This window comes from Oncorhynchus mykiss, chromosome 22 (assembly GCF_057628025.1).
Source record: "Oncorhynchus mykiss isolate SJ-2025 chromosome 22, ASM5762802v1, whole genome shotgun sequence".
NCBI lineage: Eukaryota > Metazoa > Chordata > Actinopteri > Salmoniformes > Salmonidae > Oncorhynchus > Oncorhynchus mykiss.
In genome coordinates, this window is record NC_143043.1 from 34,941,241 (window position 1) to 34,965,917 (window position 24,677).

The 24,677-nt window shown below is 43.7% G+C and overlaps 1 protein-coding gene across 2 annotated transcripts in view; it reads right to left on the reverse strand.

Annotated features, from left to right (window-relative positions):
• Positions 1 to 15,483: 15,483 nt before the first annotated feature.
• The window catches only part of LOC110501713 (A-kinase anchor protein 11), a 64,129-nt gene continuing 54,935 nt past the window's right edge, over positions 15,484 to 24,677 (reverse strand). Inside the window, exons 3-4 of one of the 2 annotated variants that reach the window (XM_021579453.3) lie at positions 18,451 to 18,586; positions 15,484 to 18,192 (exon numbers count right to left, since the gene is read on the reverse strand). In XM_021579453.3, coding sequence (XP_021435128.2) covers positions 17,747 to 18,192; positions 18,451 to 18,586 — 582 coding nt within the window. In that variant the 3' untranslated portion in view covers positions 15,484 to 17,746. The remainder of the gene's footprint in view (positions 18,193 to 18,450; positions 18,587 to 24,677) is intronic. The other variant, XM_090215907.1, reaches the window with a different exon arrangement.

Consider the following 24,677-nt stretch of genomic DNA (forward strand, 5'->3'; position numbering starts at 1 on the left):
CGGTCCAAATCCATTTCCAAAACCACAACTTTCTTAGAAACCTGACGAACCTGTTCTCAGCGTTGTTGAAAAGTGTAATTCTATGCCAAAGGTGACAGCTCATAAACGTTTTATAAAACAAGTTATTAAAAAAATCATCCATCTCATGCAGGAGCTTTTGACATTCATCCCAAGCTTTCCCCTTTCACATCCTCCACACCCAGATTAGACAGTCCACTCAGTTGAGTTTTTCCTCTCATATGAGCAGTAAACATCACAATGTGTTGGTCGGTTGGTGTAGGCTAGTCTAGCGATCCTCAGACACATCTTCGGCACCATGTTCTTCTTATTACACGCGGCGTAATCTGAAAACGGCAGCGTGATGACAGCTCCCGGGTTCTCGAAGGCATCCTCGGAGAATGCCAGCGAGGCTGCTCTGAGACAGGAGATTCCACAGATAAGATTAGAAACGCAGTAGAACCGAGAGAAGTGATCAGCAGATTGTCCCATTGGCTGTGATGCACGGTGTGGTCAATATCTAGGCCGTGCTGCATGGGCTGCGCTGAGAGGAAACTGTTGAACTACTAGACTCTGTGTTCCAGATAATGAGATAAGGAGACAAGCATCAAACCTCAAGCAATAAACATTGCAGTTGGCTGACATTGGCCTGGTTTGACAGACATATAGAGATCAACAGTGGTGATATGGATTTCCCTTTCAGAGTTACAGCGAAAAGGTTTCATTATGAGTTATGGTAAAACACACAATGGAAACTTTCCTGTGGCCATTCAATCTCCACTTGGGATTTTTCATGTTTAACTTCTTTATGTTGAGAAGAAACACTGTGTTGAGCATTGGCTATAGAGAAACATGTTTGGCAACAACACTGCTCTCATTTTGAGTTTTTTGCTTGCAGCAATTAAAAACATCATGATAGTTTTCCTATCTGCGTATATAACACATAGCTGCTGAGGGCTCCAAGTTGTATCTGAGTGCTCCAAACAGTCTTAAAGTCTCCATAGTTATTAAGGGAAAACATAGGGGACTTATAAAGCCAACGTATGCATGCGTCGGGGGGTACTGTAGCTGTCTGTACTAGCAACTACCAGGCTGAAGATGAGACATCCCAACTCTGGATCAAACAACCTCTCTGCTCCCTCCGCATAGTATGGAAAGAGGGGAGGGAGGGAGGGAGAGAGGGAGGGGGGAAATCAGGACCATATGAATTGAATTCCTGGTCCTCTGGCTGGGCGTATAGCTTGTTGGTGGGGGTTTGGGAAGTCTGGAAGTCACTGGTTTGGGACTCAGATGTTGACATTGTCCTGGCACAACCCTTCACTGAGTCCCTGCCATCGCTATACAGTACGTCACACAGGTCACTCTACACACACACACACACATAAACATGACTGCACTTACTGACACAGAGAGACACATACAAACAAACACAAAGACACCTAGTAACTACTCTACTAACTCTTTTGATATGTTTATCAGATGGATTGGCTCTATTTAGTCTTGTTCTTGCCGTGACATTATGCACGCAGAAGGACACGTTGCCAAGTCTAAAGAACCCCACCAGAGTATCCACCAGTAGAGAAATGCCTGTTGGCCATAGTCTCCATCCAGCGTGTACATTCAGTAATGGTCCTAAGAAGAATACAGTTGAAGTCTGAAGTTTACATACACCTTACCCAAATACATTTAAACTCAGTTTTTCACAAATCCTGACATTTAATCTGAGTAAAAATTCCCTGTTTTAGGTCAGTTAGGATCACCACTTTAATTTTAATTATGTGAAATGTCATGAATAATAATAAAGATAATGATTTATTTCAGCTTGTATTCCTTTCATCACATTCCCAGTGGGTCAGAAGTTTACATACACTAAATTAGTATTTGGTAGCATTGCCTTTAAATTGTTTAACTTGGGTCAAACGTTTCAAGTAGCCACAAGCTTCCCACAATAAGTTGTGTGAATTTTGGCCCATTCCTCTTGACAGAGCTGGTGTAACTGAGTCAGGTTAGTAGGCCTCCTTGCTTGCACACACTTTTTCAGTTCTTCCCACATATTTTCTATGGGATGGAGGTCAGGGCTTTGTGATGGCCACTCCAATACCTTGACTTTGTTGTCCTTAAGCCATTTTGCCACATATTTGGAAGTATGCTTGGGGTCATTGTCCATTTCGAAGATCCATTTGCAACCCAGCTTTAACTTCCTGACGGATGTCTTGAGATGTTGCTTCAATATAGCCACATAATTTTCTTTCCTCATGATGCCATCTATTTTGCGAAGTGCACCAGTCCCTGCTGCAGCAAAGCACCACCCACAACATGATGCTGCCACCCCTGTGCATCACGGATGTGATGGTTCTGCGGCTTGCAAGTGTCCCCCTTTTTCCTCCAAACATAACAATGGTCATTATGGCCAAACAGTTCTCAGACCAGAGGATATTTGTCCAAAAAGTTTGATCTTGTCCCCATGTGTAGTTGCAAACCATAGTCTGGCTTTTTTAAGGCAGTTTTGGAGCAGTGGCTTCTTCCTCTCTGAGCGGCCTTTCAGGTTATGTCGATATAGGACTCAATATGTCGATATAGGACTCGTTGGCTCCAGGTCATCTGTAAGTCTTTGCTAGATAAAGCCCCGCCTTATCTCAGCTGACTGGTTACCATAGCAGCACCCACCCATAGCATGCGCTCCAGCAGGTATAGCAGGTATGTTTCACTGGTCACCCCCAAAGCCAATTCCTCCTTTGGTCTCCTTTCCTTCCAGTTCTCTGCTGCCAAAGACTGGAACGAATTGCAAAAATCACTGAAGATGGAGACTCATATCTCCCTCACTAGCTTTAAGCACCAACTGTCAGAGCAGCTCACAGATTACTGCACCTGTACATAGCCCACCTATAATTTAGCCCAAACAACTACCTCTTTCCCCACTGTATTTTATTTATTTATTTATTTTGCTCCTTTGCACCCCATTATTTTTATTTCTACTTTGCACATTCTCCCATTGCAAATCTACCATTCCAGTGTTTTACTTGCTATATTGTATTTACTTTGCCACCATGGCCTTTTTGCCTTTACCTCCCTTATCTCACCTCATTTGCTCACATCGTATATAGACTTGTTTATACTGTATTATTGACTGTATGTTTGTTTTACTCCATGTGTAACTCTGTGTCGTTGTATGTGTTGAACTGCTTTGCTTTATCTTGGCCAGGTCGCAATTGTAAATGAGAACTTGTTCTCAACTTGCCTACCTGGTTAAATAAAGGTGAAATAAATAAATAAAAATAAATAAATAAAAAATATCTCCCTCTCTAACTGTCAGACCAGCTGTCAGAGCAGCTCGCAGATCACTGCACCTGTACATAGCCCATCTGTAATTAGCCCATCTGTAATTAGCCCATCCAATTACCTCATCCCCATACCGTTATTTATTTTTATTTTTACTCCTTTGCACCCCAGTATCTCTACTTGCACATTCATCTTCTGCACATCTATCACTCCAGTGTTTAATTGCCACTATGGCCTATTTTGCCACTATGGCCTATTTATTGCCTTAGCTCCCTTCTCTTACCTAATTTCCACACAGTGTATATAAACTTTTCTATTGTGTTATTGACTGTATGTTTGTTTATTCCACGTGTAATTCTGTGTTGTTGTTCGTGTCGCACTGCTTTGCTTTATCTTGGCCAGGTCGCAGTTGTAAATAAGAACTTATTTGAAATAAAAAATAAAATAAAAAGTTTTACTGTGGATATAGATACTTTTGTGCCTGTTTTCTCCAGTATCTTCACAAGGTCCTTTGCTGTTGTTCTGGGATTGATTTGCACTTTTTGCACCAAAGTATGTTCATCTCTAGGAGACAGAACGCGTCTCCTTCCTGAGCGGTATGAAGGCTGCATGGTCCCATGGTGTTTATACTTGCATACTATTGTTTGTACAGATGAACGTTTTACCTTCTCAGGCGTTTGGAAATTGCTCCCAAGGATGAACCAGACTTGTGGAGGTCTACAATTCTTTTCAGACTTTTTGGCTGATTTCTTTTGATTTTCCCATGTTGTCAAGCAAAGAGGCACTGAGTTTGAAGGTAGGCCTTGAAATACATCCACAGGTACACCTCCATTTGACTCAAATGATGTCAATTAGCCTATCAGAAGCTTCCAAAGCATGACATAATTTTCTGTAATTTCCCAAGCTGTTTAAAGGCACAGTCAACTTAGTGTAAATACATTTCTGACCCTCTGGAATTGTGATACAGTGAATTATAAGTGAAATAATCTGTCTGTAAACAATTGTTGGAAAAATTACTTGTGTCATGCACAAAGTAGATGTCCTAACCGACTTGCCAAATCTATAGTTTGTGAACGAAGAAATTTGTGGAGTGGTTGAAGAACGAGTTTTAATGACTCCAACCTAAGTGTATGTAAACTTCCAACTTCAACTGGCAAAAATGTGTCTCAGATTTGTCTCATTTTGAAGTATTCAAAAGTAATTATTTGTATTATTTAATTTCTTATTATCTCTCCACACAATGCGGACTGAGTCATACTCGCATACATAGTGGACAAGCCATATGTCGACATTATTCATATTCATCATTATTACCACTACAACCATCATCATCATCATTAGCATCCCATCACCATCATCAGTATGTAAAAAAGATCACTGCATGGAGATAGCAGTTGGAATAGTTGTAGGAAATGAAACAGGTGTTTATTGCTAAACTTGTGTTGCCCTCCGTGTGATTTATCTCAGTGAGTGAATGAAGGATCTGAATATAAAGGATATTTGTTACCTCCCAGAACAAAGCGCTAATGTGTTTCCTGGAATGTAAGTATGTTGCTGTTTGAAATTACAAGCCTCCCCTGAGATAAGAGTTAGAGTTTGAGACAGAGCAGGATTTTATGGGTAACTGCTGTAAATGCATCCTGAAGAGCATAGCAGCATCACACCCTCAGGAGTTTACACCAACACACTATCTACTGGAAGGGTTCCTCTCATCATCTGTCAGATGACCATTGAGCTGTTTGAGAGTAAAAGGAAGTACATCCCCATTTCATCCGGACCCACCTTCACACACACTCAACCTTTTACGGCCTCCATCCTACCATCCACACAACGCTGAGATCACAGACCTAGGTTGAGAGGCTGATGACTGTCTGACTGAGTAATTGACGTAGTCACCCGTTGCTATTTTAATACAGGAATAACCTAATCTGAGTGGAACTCACTTGATACAAGGATTACAGTGAGATTAACGCTACATGTTTGTGTGTGAGTCAACGGGGAATTCCCTCTCTCTCGCTTTGTGTGTGTGTGTGTGTGTGTGTGTGTGTGTGTGTGTGTGTGTACCACAAGCTTTTCTGTTTTGACATTATTAACATTTCCTCGACCTCTGGGTATAGTTTCCAGTTGTATGTTCGTGTCAGTGGGCTGGCAAATGATCCAAAACTGTAACACAAGGGATTTGTTTGTGGAATTTGTTCAATTAAAATGGAATTGAAACAAATAAGCAAATATCTAGGGTGTGTATCAAACCCAAACCAATGTTTGGTGATAAATGTAAACAAAACAAAGAGTAACTACTTCAATCCAAGCTAAATAGATTGTTATGGAGACATGCCATATAGTCCTGATGCTTAGCAGTGTGGTACCATAACTAATGCTACTGACATGACTGTAATCTTTACAGGAACAGAGATGATGAGGACAGATGCATGTCACCATCTTACCAGGCTGACTTTTAGCCACACAGGCTCGTGCTAAACCCAGGTACTAAGGACACACACATCATATACCCCTTTTCCATATCTTGGATCCTGTGTTCTGCCTTTCAACCAGGACAACGGAATGGATCCCAGCCGGTGACCCAAAAAGACGACTCCGTAAAAGAGGGAAACAAGGCGGTCTTCTGGTCAGACTCCGGAGACGGGCACATCGTGCACCACTCCCTAGCATTCTTCTCGCCAATGTGCTGCCAGCGGGTTTCTCCACGCATCCATCACGCCGACAGAAACAAACATCTTTCTGGTAAGAAGAGGGGCGGGGGCGTATGCCTTATGGCTAACGAGACGCGGTGTGATCACAGAAACATACAGGAACTCAAATCCTTCTGTTCACCTGATTTAGAATTCCTCACAATCAAATGTCGACCGCATTATCTACCAAGAGAATTCTCTTCGATTACAATCACAGCCGTATATATTCCCCCCCCAAGCAGACACATCGTTGGCTCTGAACAAACTTTATTTGACTCTTTGCAAACTGGAATCCATACATCCTGAGGCTGCATGCATTGTAGCTGGGGATTTTAACAAGGCTAATCTGAAAACAAGACTCCCTAAATTGTATCAGCATATCGATTGCGCAACCAGGGCTGGAAAAACCTTGGATCATTGTTATTCTAACTTCCGCAACGCATATAAGGCCCTGCCCCGCCCTCCTTTTGGAAAAGCTGACCACGACTCCATTTTGCTGATCCCTGCCTACAGACAGAAACTAAAACAAGAAGCTCCCACGCTGAGGTCTGTCCAACGCTGGTCCGACCAAGCTGACTCCACACTCCAAGACTGCTTCCATCACGTGGACTGGGACATGTTTCGTATTGCGTCAGATAACAACATTGACGAATATGCTGATTCAGTGTGCGAGTTCATTAGAACGTGCGTTGAAGATGTCGTTCCCATAGCAACGATTAAAACATTCCCTAACCAGAAACCGTGGATTGATGGCAGCATTCGCGTGAAACTGAAAGCGCGAACCACTGCTTTTAATCAGGGCAAGGTGACATGACCGAATACAAACAGTGCAGCTAATCCCTCCGCATGGCTATCAAACAAGCTAAGCGACAAAGTAGGCTCAGACACAAGAGGTATGTGGCAGGGTCTACAGTCAATCACGGACTACAAGAAGAAAACCAGCCCAGTCACGGACCAGGATGTCTTGCTCCCAGGCAGACTAAACTTTTTTGCCCGCTTTGAGGACAATACAGTGCCACTGACACGGCCTGCAACACGGCCTGAAAACATGCGGACTCTCCTTCACTGCAGCCGAGGTGAGTAAAACATTTAAACGTGTTTACCCTCGCAGGCTGCAGGCCCAGACGGCATCCCCAGCCGCGCCCTCAGAGCATGCGCAGACCAGCTGGCCGGTGTGTTTACGGACATATTCAATCAATCCCTATACCTGTCTGCTGTTCCCACATGCTTCAAGAGGGCCACCATTGTTCCTGTTCCCAAGAAAGCTAAGGTAACTGAGCTAAACGACTACCGCCACGTAGCACTCACTTCCGTCATCCGTCATCATGAAGTGCTTTGAGAGACTAGTCAAGGACCATATCACCTCCACCCTACCTGACACCCTAGACCCACTCCAATTTGCTGACCGCCCAAATAGGTCCACAGACGATGCAATCTCAACCACACTGCACACTGCCCTAACCCATCTGGACAAGAGGAATACCTATGTGAGAATGCTGTTCATCGACTACAGCTCGGCATTCAACACCATAGTACCCTCCAAGCTCGTCATCAAGCTCGAGACCCTGGGTCTTGACCCCGCCCTGTGCAACTGGGTACTGGACTTCTTGACGGGCCGCCCCCAGGTGGTGAGGGTAGGCAACAACATCTCCACCCCGCTGATCCTCAACACACAAGGATGCGTTCTGAGCCCTCTCCTGTACTCCCTGTTCACCCACGACTGCGTGGCCACGCACGCCTCCAACTCAATCATCAAGTTTGCGGACGACACAACAGTGGTAGGCTTGATTACCAACAACGACGAGACGGCCTACAGGGAGGAGGTGAGGGCCCTCGGAGTGTGGTGTCAGGAAAATAACCTCACACTCAACGTCAACAAAACTAAGGAGATGATTGTGGACTTCAGGAAACAGCAGAGGGAACACCCCCCTATCCACATCGATGGAACAGTAGTGGAGAGGGTAGTAAGTTTTAAGTTCCTCGGCATACACATCACAGACAAACTGAATTGGTCCACTCACACAGACAGCATCGTGAAGAAGGCGCAGCAGGCGCCTCTTCAACCTCAGGAGGCTGAAGAAATTCGGCTTGTCACCAAAAGCACTCACAAACTTCTACAGATGCACAATCGAGAGCATCCTGGCGGGCTGTATCACCGCCTGGTACGGCAACTGCTCCGCCCACAACCGTAAGGCTCTCCAGAGGGTAGTGAGGTCTGCACAACGCATCACCGGGGGCAAACTACCTGCCCTCCAGGACACCTACACCACCCGATGTTACAGGAAGGCCATAAAGATCATCAAGGACAACAACCACCCGAGCCACTGCCTGTTCACCCCGCTATCATCCAGAAGGCGAGGTCAGTACAGGTGCATCAAAGCTGGGACCGAGAGACTGAAAAACAGCTTCTATCTCAAGGCCATCAGACTGTTAAACAGCCACCACTAACATTGAGTGGCTGCTGCCAACACACTGACTCAACTCCAGCCACTTTAATAATGGGAATTGATGGGAAATGATGTAAATATATCACTAGCCACTTTAAACAATGCTACCTTATATAATGTTACTTACCCTACATTATTCATCTCATATGTATGTACTGTACTCTATATCATCTACTGCATCCTTATGTAATACATGTATCACTAGCCACTTTAACTATGCCACTTTGTTAACATACTCATCTCATATGTATATACTGTACTCGATACCATCTACTGTATCTTGCCTATGCTGCTCTGTACCATCACTCATCCATATATCTTTATGTACATATTCTTTATCCCCTTACACTGTGTATAAGACAGTAGTTTTGGAATTGTTAGTTAGATTACTTGTTGGTTATTACTGCATTGAATGAGTTCTGAATGAGCTGCAAAATCTGGACCCCTACAAATCAGCCGGGCTAGACAATCTGGACCCTTTCTTTCTAAAATTATCTGCCAAAATTGTTGCCACCCCTATTACTAGCCTGTTCAACCTCTCTTTCGTGTCGTCTGAGATTCCCAAAGATTGGAAAGCAGCTGCGGTCATCCCCCTCTTCAAAGGGGGTGACACTCTTGACCCAAACTGCTACAGACCTATATCTATCCTACCATGCCTTTCTAAGGTCTTCGAAAGCCAAGTCAACAAACAGATTACCGACCATTTCGAATCTCACCATACCTTCTCTGCTATGCAATCTGGTTTCAGAGCTGGTCATGGGTGCACCTCAGCCACGCTCAAGGTCCTAAATGATATCTTAACCGCCATCGATAAGAAACATTATTGTGCAGCCGTATTCATTGATCTGGCCAAGGCTTTCGACTCTGTCAATCACCACATCCTCATCGGCAGACTCGACAGCCTTGGTTTCTCAAATGATTGCCTCGCCTGGTTCACCAACTACTTCTCTGATAGAGTTCAGTGTGTCAAATCGGAGGGTCTGCTGTCCGGACCTCTGGCAGTCTCTATGGGGGTGCCACAGGGTTCAATTCTTGGACCGACTCTCTTCTCTGTATACATCAATGAGGTCGCTCTTGCTGCTGGTGAGTCTCTGATCCACCTCTACGCAGACGACACCATTCTGTATACTTCTGGCCCTTCTTTGGACACTGTGTTAACAACCCTCCAGGCAAGCTTCAATGCCATACAACTCTCCTTCAGTGGCCTCCAATTGCTCTTAAATACAAGTAAAACTAAATGCATGCTCTTCAACCGATCGCTACCTGTACCTACCCGCCTGTCCAACATTACTACTCTGGACGGCTCTGACTTAGAATACGTGGACAACTTACAAATACTTAGGTGTCTGGTTAGACTGTAAACTCTCCTTCCAGACCCATATCAAACATCTCCAATCCAAAGTTAAATCTAGAATTGGCTTCCTATTTCGCAAAAAAGCATCCTTCACTCATGCTGCCAAACATACCCTTGTAAAACTGACCATCCTACCAATCCTCGACTTCGGCGATGTCATTTACAAAATAGCCTCCAATACCCTACTCAACAAATTGGATGCAGTCTATCACAGTGCAATCCGTTTTGTCACCAAAGCCCCATATACTACCCACCATTGCGACCTGTACGCTCTCGTTGGCTGGCCCTCGCTTCATACTCGTCGCCAAACCCACTGGCTCCATGTCATCTACAAGACCCTGCTAGGTAAAGTCCCCCCTTATCTCAGCTCGCTGGTCACCATTGCATCTCCCACCTGTAGCACACGCTCCAGCAGGTATATCTCTCTAGTCACCCCCAAAACCAATTATTTCTTTGGCCGTCTCTCCTTCCAGTTCTCTGCTGCCAATGACTGGAACGAACTACAAAAATCTCTGAAACTGGAAACACTTATCTCCCTCACTAGCTTTAAGCACCAACTGTCAGAGCAGCTCACAGATTACTGCACCTGTACATAGCCCACCTATAATTTAGCCCAAACAACTACCTCTTTCCCTACTGTATTTTATTTATTTATTTATTTTGCTCCTTTGCACCACATTATTTTTATTTCTACTTTGCACATTCTCCCATTGCAAATCTACCATTCCAGTGTTTTACTTGCTATATTGTATTTACTTTGCCACCATGGCCTTTTTGCCTTTACCTCCCTTATCTCACCTCATTTGCTCACATCGTATATAGACTTGTTTATACTGTATTATTGACTGTATGTTTGTTTTACTCCATGTGTAACTCTGTGTCGTTGTATGTGTCGAACTGCTTTGCTTTATCTTGGCCAGGTCGCAATTGTAAATGAGAACTTGTTCTCAACTTGCCTACCTGGTTAAATAAAGGTGAAATAAAAAAAATTAAAAATAAAAAAATTGTCGGAACTAGAAGCACAAGCATTTCGCTACACTCGCATTAACATCTGCTAACCATGTGTATGTGACAAATAAAATTTGATTTGATTTGATACTGATTTACCCCACAAGACATGTCATCAGAGGTCTCTTCACAGTCCCAAGTCCAGAACAGACTATGGGAGGTGCACAGTACTACGTAGAGCCATGACTACATGGAACTCTATTCCACATCAATTAACTCATGCAATCAGTAAAATTTGATTTAAAAAACAGATAAAAATACACCTTATGGACCAGCGGGGACTGTGAAGCAACACAAGCATAGGCACAGACACATACACACACACACACGATAACAAACGTACTATACACACACGTGCACATTGATTTTGTGTTGTGGACATGTGGTAGTAGAGTAAGGGACTGAGGGCACACACTTAATATGTTGTGAAATCTTTCGTGAATGTATTGTAATGTTTTTTTTTTTAAATGTTGTTGGACCCCAGGGAGCCAAGGCAGCAGCTAATGGGGCCCCATAATAAATACAAAAACTGGATTAGCTCTGATGATATTGACCCATTTGTCTGTTCTAGTCTGCCCATGTAATGAGTAACTTCAAATCAATACGACTTTATTAATCCCATAGGGACAATTCGATAGGCATCTAGGGAGTCGGCCAGTAAGGAGTCATCCAACTCGAGATCCATGGTCCTAAGAGATACACACACTGAGACGTTATCAACTCACCCGGGCTCTGACAAGGGCCCTTAATAGTCCTCTCATATTCTCACGCCCAAACGTCTACACAACGTCCTGTAAATCTCCCACTGTTATTGTTTTAATGGTACTAATGTTAGTATTGTCCCAGTGGTAAAAACGTCAGCTTCAAACAGCCGACTATGTCTGGGCTCTACTGGAGTAAAGGAGAAGGGCGAGAGTATATAGCTTGTGAAAATTGATGGCCACGCTGACTCAGTGCTGAATGGAGTCTGTGTGTGTCGGTGTGTGTGAGCATGCGAACTGCTAAGCAACCTGACCGTGAATAACAAAGCACCCAGCTGCTTCGAAAATCGGACCTCGCAGTTATTTCCCCCAAAACCACAGAACCTCGTAAAGTCAAGCACCCATGGTTCACTGGTACAAGAAGAAGCTGTATCAATGCCTCTGAAATTTACTAAGGAAAACAACCCCGTAGAAACAAAACACCACTGGGTGTTTTAATCCTACTCCACCCCTCAGCTGAGACATTATTCTCATCAATAGACAAGACACTGAAATCATGTCTGTGGCCTGAAAGAGTCATGAGTCAAGTTCAATATGTCTTTGGACTGTATTTAGTAGATAGTCATGTAACAGTCATCTTCCTCACACTGGAGACATAGAGAAAATACCAGTCAGCAGTAATGGGTCTTTTGAGGAACTGTAAAAGGTTTTATGTCCTGTAGTGTAGGTTCAATTCCATATTAACATTGTCATGCCTTGTTTTGCCAATTGTACTTCATTGCTGTAGCACTTTGTGTTTTTACATATGTGAACAATAAAGTGAGCTGATAAATTCCTCTGCTTTGCCAAATGTGGCTTTTTTATGTACAGCGGGGACTATGACTATATGTGTGTGTGTGTGTGTGTGTGTGTGTGGCTGTTATAGTTGTCTTTATAAGACTCCCTTTACTCCCTGAATCAGTGAGAATGCAGCTAAAAGAATTGGCTAGATCGTGTGTGTGTGTTTGTGTGTGTGTGTGTGTGTGTGTGTGTGTGTACACGTTCCCCTGGGCAAGCCTGGCTAAATGTTTACTGACACAACACATTTGACTGTTTTTTTGTCAGCGCCAGGCATTGTGAAATTAAGTGACTTCAGAAGAGAACGAGTCACTGCGGAAGTCTGTCCTGCATACTTCAAATGGAATACCGTTGTGAAATGCATATTCAAAATGTGCAGAGGGCTGAATGTATGATAGCTGCCAAATATTGCAAAACATTGTAAGCATTGTTCTAAAAGGGTTCAAACATTTCTGAATAACAGACCAATTGTGCCTAAAAACCTTTTCTGACTGCAATACATCTCATGTTTAGGAACCAACCTCTCTTAAAAATGTGCAATTGTTATCAGACAGATCAAAATAAAAACAGTATGGGACCATTTTGGAGCAGTATACGTAATCCTAGAACTCAGATCTCTCTCTGAGAGAAATGTTGAAATTCAACCTGATCAACTCCATATGCACCTCAGTCACAATTTCCATGACAAATCACTCCATCTCCAACCCAGTGAGAGCATTGTTGAGAAACGTGCTGCAAGCCATCTGAGGGCCCTCCAAATGGACGTGTGAAGGATGGAGAGCTATCTCCAGACCATATGCTTGTTAAATCCAAGGGATAGGAGGTCTATCCAGGGGGCTGCTGTGCTCTCCTCCTCTGAGGAGGGGGGGTTCATAGCAAGGCTCATTTTTATATTTGATTTTGAATTTAGTATAAAATTGAAATTGTAGTAGAAAGAAAAACATGAAAAAAATATTTTGGGCCTCACTGCTATTAGCCCATACAAAATGTATGCATTGAATAACAGATTCACTACATGGAACAACAGATAGTACCCTAGAAAATCTAAATGAAGTTTGTTCTGAAGTGTATGACCTATATCTGACAGATTTAAGGAAGATCAGGAAACATTATTATAGTTTTTTTTTTCAGTGTCTTTAACTCATTTTTTTTGGCACTAGACAGTCTAAACCCTGTCTCAGCCGGGGGGAAGGTGGTTCTATTAAGCTATATGGAATTGTTTTAAGAAGGTCATATACCAAGGATCATTTTGATATTTTATTTAGAATTTTAAGACCACTATACTGTTTCCATAAACTTCCATTCATTTTTACAACTGGTACCAGGGGACCTTCAGATGAGTCTTGTGAGGCCTGTGGGCACCCTAGAGCAAAACATGTTTGTGAGAGTTTCACCTTTCCACAGAGGGGTCATATTAGTGTGTAGCCCAAACTGTTCGGACGCTACAGACAGAAGTTGGCAGAATGGCTGTACCAACTTCAGACAAGTCCCAAGACGCTTGTGTGGGTCGTAGAGCAAAACTGAGAACACCATCGTGTTCGCGAGAGTCTCATATTTTCATAATAACCACTACAGACAATTTTGGACACTACAGACAATATTGTGAGAAGACAGATTTTTCGGGATGTCTTATGGTCTGATAAACACCACTATAGCTCTGTCACCTTTCACCACAGATGCGGAAGAGTGACATAGATGGATGCGGTAAATTGAGACGCAGCCCATGCAACAAAAAAACATATATCCCTAGCTTAAACTGACAGGTTTTTATGGGAATTTTTGTATTATGCTAATTAGACTTCCTCGGGGGTGCGTACATCAACCTTAGGGGGTTTTAAACATCTCTCAGAGCGGAGAACCAGCTTCACTGTGTTCTGGTCACATACTCCAGGAACACACTACAACCACCCACATTTCATATACACACATCACATATTTATCCCATACACACACTTTTCCCAAACACACCCATGTAATAAACATAATGAATGTCATTATTTTTCATTGCCTCCAGTCTGGTACTATTTACTCCCCAGGTCCCCTGTGGTTCAGATATCTGCACAGAGTTATTGGGAGAGTGGGTTACACCATGTGACAATAGCTCTAGGGCAGGGATAGGCAACTAGATTCAGCCGTTGGCCAATTTGTGTCGGAGCAAATTATTGTATTTGAAAAGAAACATGATCACATAATATGATCATAATATGTGATCGTGTTTCTTTTCAAATACAATGTCTTTATTATCTCTTTTTATTTATTTCTGGGAATACTTGGGAACATATTTCCTAAATTCCTGGGAAATTTACAGTCTATTTTTGACTAAAAACTTTGGGTCTCCCAAAAAAATCACTTGCAGACCGGTTCTGGACCCCGGACCACCAGTTGCCGACACATGCTGTAGGGTGAAGATGGGGGTTAGACCATATGACAATAGCTGTAGGGTGAAGATGGGGGTTAGACCATATGACAATAGCTGTAGGGTCAAGATGGGGGTTAGACCATATGACAATAGCTGTAGGGTGAAGATGGGGGTTAGACCATATGACAATAGCTGTAGGGTCAAGATGGGGGTTAGACCATATGACAATAGCTGTAGGGTGAAGATGGGGGTTAGACCATATGACAATAGCTGTAGGGTCAAGATGGGGGTTAGACCATATGACAATAGCTGTAGGGTGAAGATGGGGGTTAGACCATATGACAATAGCTGTAGGGTAAAGATGGGGGTTAGACCATATGACAATAGCTGTAGGGTAAAGATGGGGGTTAGACCATATGACAATAGCTGTAGGGTGAAGATGGGGGTTAGACCATATGACAATAGCTGTAGGGTGAAGATGGGGGTTAGACCATATGACAATAGCTGTAGGGTCAAGATGGGGGTTAGACCATATGACAATAGCTGTAGGGTGAAGACGGGGGTTAGACCATATGACAATAGCTGTAGGGTGAAGACGGGGGTTAGACCATATGACAATAGCTGTAGGGTAAAGACGGGGGTTAGACCATATGACAATAGCTGTAGGGTCAAGACGTGGTGCTGGAGCTTTGGTTAACTCATTTTAAAAACTTTCTGTTCAAGTCTGTAAAGGATGATGAAACACATTATCCACAATTCATAGTATGCGTTTTGCATTCATGACAAAATAATGTTTAACAAACGTCAAACCTATATATAAAAGTAATGATTTTATTAGTTAAATTGACATAAATAAACATCAAATAAAAAAAAAAGAATGTACAAGATTTTTAAACTGAAGTTTGCTACGGTCTTATGATGGACAGTATATTCTGCTTCGGCTAGCCAAGTGCACACAGAATTGTCGTAATAAAAAAATACAAATACAGAATTTAACATTGAGCCCCTGTGTTTGGACAATAAAAGCGCATCTACTAATAAACAAAGTACTTCCTACTGTAATACAGACATCAAATACACAAGATTTTACAGCAGACAGGTCATTTAAGCAATGGTCCCAATCTGCATTGTTATAGCTAATAAATAAATACATTTAGTGCATATTCTCATTTACCTCAAAGAGTCAAATGAAAAAAGGAACTATAAGTTAAAAGGTGGACCAAAGTCAATTTGGATCCGTTAGTTTCATAAAGACAGGAATCTCTGCTCTCCTCCCCTACGGTAAGACAGGCCAGCTATCTTCAGTATGCATCTTCACGTAAGTTGTTTAAGCGTTTTGATAATCATTACTTGTAGAAACCACCAAAAACTGGACTAAATAGTTCAATACTGTGTCATTTGGGGGAAAACGAATCAAAATAAGAAAAAATACTTTTGACCCAAACCACAACCATGTTCCCCTCAGTTAATGGGATGATTGCAGCAGGTCTCTCCTGGTTAAACTAAGTACATGCAGTTATGGAGTACTTCTATACCCACTTTTCTGTATTTCCTTGGAAAACAAAAATCAATAGTGATTGATACAGTATTTATCATTGTTCTTACACAGCTGTTGTTATTCCTTTAAATAATGTCTATGTAATATTAAATGTTGCCTGGGCCTGAATGGACAGTAATACTGTGTTAACTACTGAATAACCTCCTCACCCTCTAAACTTGAGTTCATCATTACCCAAGAGAGACAGAGGAGCATCATTGGCTAATGGCTACACTATACTTATGGTACACTCTTAGAAAAAAAAGGTGCTGCTGTGGTCTAAGGCACTGCATCGCAGTGCTGAGGCATCACTACAGCCTGGAGTTCGATTCCAGGCTGTGTCACAGCCGGCCATGACCGGGAGTCCCATAGGGCAACGGACAATTAGCCCAGCATCGTCCGGGTTAGGGGAGGGTTTGGCCGGGGGGCTTTCCTTCGCTCATTTCGCTCTAGCGACTCCTTGTGGCAGGTCGGGCGCCTGCATGCTGACTTCAGTTGTCAGTTGAACCGTGTTTCCTCCAACACATTGGTGCAGCTGGCTTCTGGGTTAAGTGAGCAGGTGTTAAGCAAAAGCATGGCTTGACGGGTCATGTTTCAGAGGACGTATGACTCGATCTTTACCTCTTCCGAGCCCGTTGGGGAGTTGCAGCGATGAGAAAAGATTGTAACTACCAATTGGATATCACAAAATTGGGGAGAATTATTTTTCTCCAAAAATAAAAGGTGCTATCTAAAACCTAAAAGGGTTCTTCGGCTGTCCCCATTGGAGAACCCTTTGAAGAACCCCTTTTGATTCAAGGTAGAACCCTGTTGGTTTCAGGTAGAACCCTTTTGAGTTCCATGTAGAACCCTTACCTGGAACCAAAAAGGGTTCTACCTGGAACCAAAAAGTGGTCTCCTATGGGGACAGACGAAGAACCCTTTTGGAACCCTTTTTTCTAAGAATGTACCAAAGTGTACACTGGTGGAAACTCTCCTCAGTTATAAACAAAATACCCCAGCTGTGCTTCTGTTCAGGACGATGACAATGTTTTGTAAACTATGAGGGGCCAGACTAGCGATGAGGAATGACTTTGTGTCGGCTGATAAACAGAAGATAGGATCCACACTGCTATACTTTAAAAAACACATCGTAACAACATTTTTCAAAAGTGCTCCCTGGAATGGGAAATATCAACAATATAAAATGGTTGATAACTATCAACTTTATAAAATGTTGAACTAAAAAGCATCCTGTGCAGTTTTGAACCATAAGGAACAGGTTAAGTCTATGTGTGAACGACATATGGGTTTTGTTGAGGCCTAGTGAGTGAACGGAGGTATCCATATCACCTCACTTAAATGACTGCATATCCTAATTCTCTATCTGGTGAAGAGCAACATAGCCCATTCCTTTCAATAAAAAACTCAAACAAATCAAATACAAATTCAGTAATGTTACATACAACAAGTGCTCTGTCTCTCTCTCAGTGGTTCTTTGGCAGTTACGTCTATAGAACGTTCAGTAGCACATCCTCCTCCTCCTCTGTACGCGGTTTCAGTTCCCTATCTTGATCGCCCCAAAGTACGTCCCCTCTGGTTCAGGATCCAGCATCCAGGCATTGGACACATTAACAAACAGTCCATCCCCTTGCTGTAGCATCACCCCCCTGCCCTGCTGGGCACAGTACATGTTATACTGGGAGTTATTCCAGCGCATGGTGCTGCCTGTCTTCATCAGCACCACAGACTTGCTGGGCAGGGACGTGTGTTTCTCGTGGGAGATATACTGGATGAGCTGGGCGTTGTTCACGTCCACGGCCTGGGGCGTAGCATCGCCAGGCTCTGTGTCAGGTCCCAGGTCGTAGTAGCGGAAACAGGTCTTGGCGTAGACGGAGTACAGGCCTGGCTCATCCACCAGGAGACGGCCGTCATGGTAACGCATCTTCTTCAGGTGGCCCTGCGCCTCATCCCAATGGATCATAGCTGCTCTCAGCTCCCCTTCTGGAACAATACAAATACAACAGCCAATCAATAAATTAATGAATCAATCAGTCAGTTGATCAACTAATCAGTAATACAATCAGTCAATCAATCAATAAGTCAGTCAAAACAATGATTATGTTATTAGTCAAATCTGTCAAACAGACAGAGGTTGTCAGAATTATATTTTCACCATTGTACTGTATACTAGTATTGGTTGCAGTAGGCTAGTTCTATCTGTAAGCTGTGGCTTACTGTTGGCTATTGCTATGGACTTACTCTTCACATAGTCTATAGTTGCTCTGATTGGTAGATGAGCTGATGGAAGCCCCTCCCTCTCCTGGTTCTTGCAGCGTTGTCTGCCTTTCCTCGGGTCCTTCAGGGCGTCGAACATGATGGGTTCCATCTGCACTTCCTGCGGAAATAGAAAGGGTCATCAACGGGACGCTACAATGCATGTCAGAGCAGAGTGGAACTGTGAGAGGGCGGCAGCGGAGTGAGGAGATGAGAAAACAGCCATCAATAAAATACAATTGTATTGGTCGGGTACAAAGTTTAGCAGGTGTTATGGCAGGTGCAGTAAAATGCTTATTTTCCTAGTCCTATCAATCAATGCAGTAAATGTCAATAAGCACACAATAATCCAACATTTTGAGAGGATACCTCACCTTAATGAACTGAATTATGAAAATATTGGAATAAAGCAGGCTAATGCAATTGAATGAATGTATCAAATTCTTGCTCATACTGAAACTCCCAAAGTCATATCCAACAATTAGCCTATACTAATTTAAAAGAAATAGAGTTTGGGAAATCCTGACCTAGATGATCATTATTGCCACTATTATTGCCATATCTTCAATCTAAGCCTACTAGAAAGTGTGTTCCCTCAGGCCTGGAGGGAAGCAAAAGTATTTCCGCTACCCAAGAATAGTAAAGCTCCCTTTACTGGCTCAAATAGCCAACCAATCAGCCTGTTACCAACCCTTAGTAAACTTTTGGAAAAAATGGTGTTTGACCAATGCTATTTTACTGTAAACTAATTGACACACTTATAGGAAAGGACATTCAACAACCATGGCACTTACACAAATGACTGATGATTGGCTGAGAGAAATGTATGATAAAAATATTGTGGGAGCTGTTTTGTTAGACTTCAGTGTGGCTATTGACATTATTGATGATAGTCTGCAGATGGAAAAACTTGTGTTATGGCTTTACACCCCCTGCTATATTGTGGATAGAGTTATCTGTCTAACAGAACACAGAGAGTAATGGAAGCCTCTCTAACATAATACAGGTAGATTCAGGAATTCCCCAGGGCAGCTGTCTAGGCCCCTTACTTTTTTGAATCTTTACTAATGACATGCCACTGGCCTGAGTAAAGCCAGTGTGTCTGTGTTTGCGGATAACTCAACCCTATACACGTCAGCTACTACAGCAAGTGAAATCACTGCAACACTACAATAAAGAGCTGCAGTTAGTTTCCGAATGGGTGGCAAGGAATAAGTTAGTCCTAAATATTTCAAAAACTAAAAGCATTGTATTTGAGACAAATCATTCACTAAACCCTAAACCTCAACTAAATCTTGTAATAAATAATGTAGAACTTGAGCAAGTTGAGGTGACTAAACTGCTTGGAGTAAACCTGGATTGTAAATTGTCATGGTCAAAACATGTTGATACAATAGTAGCTAAGATGGGGAGAAGTCTGTCCATAATAAAGTGCTGCTCTTCCTTTTTAACACTATCAACAAGGAAGGTCCTACAGGCCCTAGTTCTGTCGAACCTGGACTACTCTTCAGTCATGTGGTCAGGTGCAACAAAGAGGGACTTCGGAAAATTTGAATTGTCTCAGAAATGGGCAGCACGGCTGGCCCTTAAATGTACACAGAGAGCTAAAATTAATAATATGCATGTAAATCTCATGGCTCAAAATGGAAGAGATTGACTTCATCACTACTTGTTTTTGTAAGAAGTGTTGACATGCTGAATGCACCGAGGTGTCTGTTTAAACTACCAGCACACAGCTCAGACACCCATACATACCCCACAAGTCATGACACCAAAGGTCTCTTCACAATCCCAGAATCAAGAACAGACTTGAGGGGGGGGTAGATAAAAATACAACTTATGGAGCAGCGGGAACTGTGAAGAGACACCCACAGGCACAGACACACATACACATGATAAGACACGCACTCTACACACATGTACACGTAGATGTTGTATTGTAAATATATGATAGTGGAGTAGTGGCCTGAAGGAACACACTAAATGTATTGGGTAAAGTGTTCTGAAATGTAATGTCTTTTATAAATTTCATTTGACCCCTTTTTCTCCCCAATTTCATGGTATCCAATTGTTTAGTAGCTACTATCTTGTCTCATCGCAACAACTCCCGTACGGGCTCGGGAGAGACGAAGGTTGAAAGTCATGCGTCCACAACCCAACCAAGCCGCACTGCTTCTTAACACAGCGCCATCCAACCCGGAAGCCAGCTGCACCAATGTGTCGGAGGAAACACTGTGCACCTGGCAACCTTGGTTAGCGCGCACTGCGCCCGGCCCGCCACAGGAGTCGCTGGTGCGCGATGAGACAAGGATTTCCCTACCGGCCAAACCCGGACAACGCTAGGCCAATTGTGCGTCGCCCCACGGACCTCCCGGTCGGTTACGACAGAGCCTGGGCATGAACCCAGAGCCTGGGCGTTAACCACTGCGCCACCCGGGAGGCCTGTCATGTAATGTTTTAAATTATATATAACTGCCTTAATGTTGTTTGACCCCAGGAAGAGTAGCTGGTGCCTTGGCAGCAGCTAATAGGGATCCTTAATAATTACAAATACACATTTCAGCACCGATTTGATTGGGACAGCACCAACTCGCTGCTTTGAGACACTCATCTTGATTAATCAATCAATAACAATTAGGCTGGGAAAATGTTAACGTTAGCTATATTTTTTAGTTTGCTCATATATTTTTTATTTTTTTTAATTTTATTTCACCTTTATTTAACCAGGTAGGCTAGTTGAGAACAAGTTCTCATTTGCAACTGCGACCTGGCCAAGATAAGGCATAGCAGTGTGAACAGACAACACAGAGTTACACATGGAGTAAACAATTAACAAGTCAATAACACAGTAGAAAAAAAGGGGAGTCTATATATACATTGTGTGCAAAAGGCATGAGCGGCAGGGTAGCCTAGTGGTTAGAGCGTTGGACTAGTAACCGGAAAGTTGCGAGTTCAAACCCCCGAGCTGACAAGGTACAAATCTGTCGTTCTGCCCCTGAACAGGCAGTTAACCCACTGTTCCCAGGCCGTCATTGAAAATAAGAATTTGTTCTTAACTGACTTGCCTGGTTAAATAAAGGTAAAAAAAAAAAAAAAAAAAATGAGGTAGGCAAATAATTACAATTATGCAGATTAACACTGGAGTGATAAATGATCAGATGGTTATGTACAGGTAGAGATATTGGTGTGCAAAAGAGCAGAAAAATAAAAATAAATAAATAAAAACAGTATGGGGATGAGGTAGGTGAAAATGGGTGGGCTATTTACCAATAGACTATGTACAGCTGCAGCGATCGGTTAGCTGCTCAGATAGCAGATGTTTGAAGTTGGTGAGGGAGATAAAAGTCTCCAACTTCAGCGATTTTTGCAATTCGTTCCAGTCACAGGCAGCAGAGAACTGGAACGAAAGGCGGCCAAATGAGGTGTTGGCTTTAGGGATGATCAGTGAGATACACCTGCTGGAGCGCGTGCTACGGATGGGTGTTGCCATCGTAACCAGTGAACTGAGATAAGGCGGAGCTTTACCTAGCATGGACTTGTAGATGACCTGGAGCCAGTGGGTCTGGCGACGAATATGTAGCGAGGGCCAGCCGACTAGAGCATACAAGTCGCAGTGGTGGGTGGTATAAGGTGCTTTAGTGACAAAACGGATGGCACTGTGATAAACTGCATCCAGTTTGCTGAGTAGAGTGTTGGAAGCAATTTTGTAGATGACGTCGCCGAAGTCGAGGATCGGTAGGATAGTCAGTTTTACTAGGGTAAGTTTGGCGGCGTGAGTAAAGGAGGCTTTGTTGCGGAATAGAAAGCCGACTCTTGATTTGATTTTCGATTGGAGATGTTTGATATGGGTCTGGAAGGAGAGTTTAGAGTCTAGCCAGACACCTAGGTACTTATAGATGTCCACATATTCAAGGTCGGAACCATCCAGGGTGGTGATGCTGGTCAGGCGTGCGGGTGCAGGCAGCGAACGGTTGAAAAGCATGCATTTGGTTTTACTAGCGTTTAAGAGCAGTTGGAGGCCACGGAAGGAGTGCTGTATGGCATTGAAGCTCGTTTGGAGGTTAGATAGCACAGTGTCCAAGGACGGGCCGGAAGTATATAGAATGGTGTCGTCTGCGTAGAGGTGGATCAGGGAATCGCCCGCAGCATGAGAAACATCATTGATATATACAGAGAAAAGAGTCGGCCCGAGAATTGAACCCTGTGGCACCCCCATAGAGACTGCCAGAGGACCGGACAGCATGCCCTCCGATTTGACACACTGAACTCTGTCTGCAAAGTAATTGGTGAACCAGGCAAGGCAGTCATCCGAAAAACCGAGGCTACTGAGTCTGCCGATAAGAATACGGTGATTGACAGAGTCGAAAGCCTTGGCAAGGTCTATGAAGACGGCTGCACAGTACTGTCTTTTATCGATGGCGGTTATGATATCGTTTAGTACCTTGAGCGTGGCTGAGGTACACCCGTGACCGGCTCGGAAACCAGATTGCACAGCGGAGAAGGTACGGTGGGATTCAAGATGGTCAGTGACCTGTTTGTTGACTTGGCTTTCGAAGACCTTAGATAGGCAGGGCAGGATGGATATAGGTCTGTAACAGTTTGGGTCCAGGGTGTCGCCCCCTTTGAAGAGGGGGATGACTGCGGCAGCTTTCCAATCCTTGGGGATCTCAGACGATATGAAAGAGAGGTTGAACAGGCTGGTAATAGGGGTTGCGACAATGGCGGCGGATAGTTTCAGGAATAGAGGGTCCAGATTGTCCAGCCCAGCTGATTTGTACGGGTCCAGGTTTTGCAGCTCTTTCAGGACATCTGCTATCTGGATTTGGGTAAAGGAGAACCTGGAGAGGCTTGGGCGAGTAGCTGCGGGGGGGGGGGAGCTGTTGTCCGAGGTTGGAGTAGCCAGGCGGAAGGCATGGCCAGCCGTTGAGAAATGCTTGTTGAAGTTTTCGATAATCATGGATTTATCGGTGGTGACCATGTTACCTAGTCTCAGTGCAGTGGGCAGCTGGGAGGAGGTGCTCTTGTTCTCCATGGACTTCACAGTGTCCCAGAACTTTTTGGAGTTGGAGCTACAGGATGCAAACTTCTGCCTGAAGAAGTTGGCTTTAGCTTTCCTGACTGACTGTGTGTATTGGTTCCTGACTTCCCTGAACAGTTGCATATCGCGGGGACTATTCGATGTTAGCGCAGTCCGCCACAGGATGTTTTTGTGCTGGTCGAGGGCAGTCAGGTCTGGAGTGAACCAGGGGCTATATCTGTTCTTAGTTCTGCATTTTTTGAACGGAGCATGCTTATCTAAAATGGTGAGGAAGTTACTTTTAAAGAAAGACCAGGCATCCTCAACTGACGGGATGAGGTCAATGTCCTTCCAGGATACCCGGGCCAGGTCGATTAGAAAGGCCTGCTCACAGAAGTGTTTTAGGGAGCGTTTGACAGTGATGAGGGGTGGTCGTTTGACTGCAGCTCCGTAGCGGATACAGGCAATGAGGCAGTGATCGCTGAGATCCTGGTTGTAGACAGCGGAGGTGTATTTGGAGGGCCAGTTGGTCAGGATGACGTCAATGAGGGTGCCCTTGTTTACAGAGTTAGGGTTGTACCTGGTGGGTTCCTTGATGATTTGAGTGAGATTGAGGGCATCTAGCTTAGATTGTAGGACTGCCGGGGTGTTAAGCATATCCCAGTTTAGGTCACCTAACAGAACAAACTCTGAAGCTAGATGGGGGGCGATCAATTCACAAATGGTGTCCAGGGCACAGCTGGGAGCTGAGGGGGGTCGGTAGCAGGCGGCAACAGTGAGAGACTTATTTCTGGAGAGAGTAATTTTCAAAATTAGTAGTTCGAACTGTTTGGGTATGGACCTGGAGAGTATGACATTACTTTGCAGGCTATCTCTGCAGTAGACTGCAACTCCTCCCCCTTTGGCAGTTCTATCTTGACGGAAGATGTTATAGTTGGGTATGGAAATCTCAGAATTTTTGGTGGCCTTCCTGAGCCAGGATTCAGACACGGCAAGGACATCAGGGTTAGCAGAGTGTGCTAGAGCAGTGAGTAAGACACACTTAGGGAGGAGGCTTCTGATGTTGACATGCATGAAACCAAGGCTTTTTCGATCACAGAAGTCAACAAATGAGGGTGCCTGGGGACATGCAGGGCCTGGGTTTACCTCCACATCACCCGCGGAACAGAGAAGGAGTAGTATGAGGGTGCGGCTG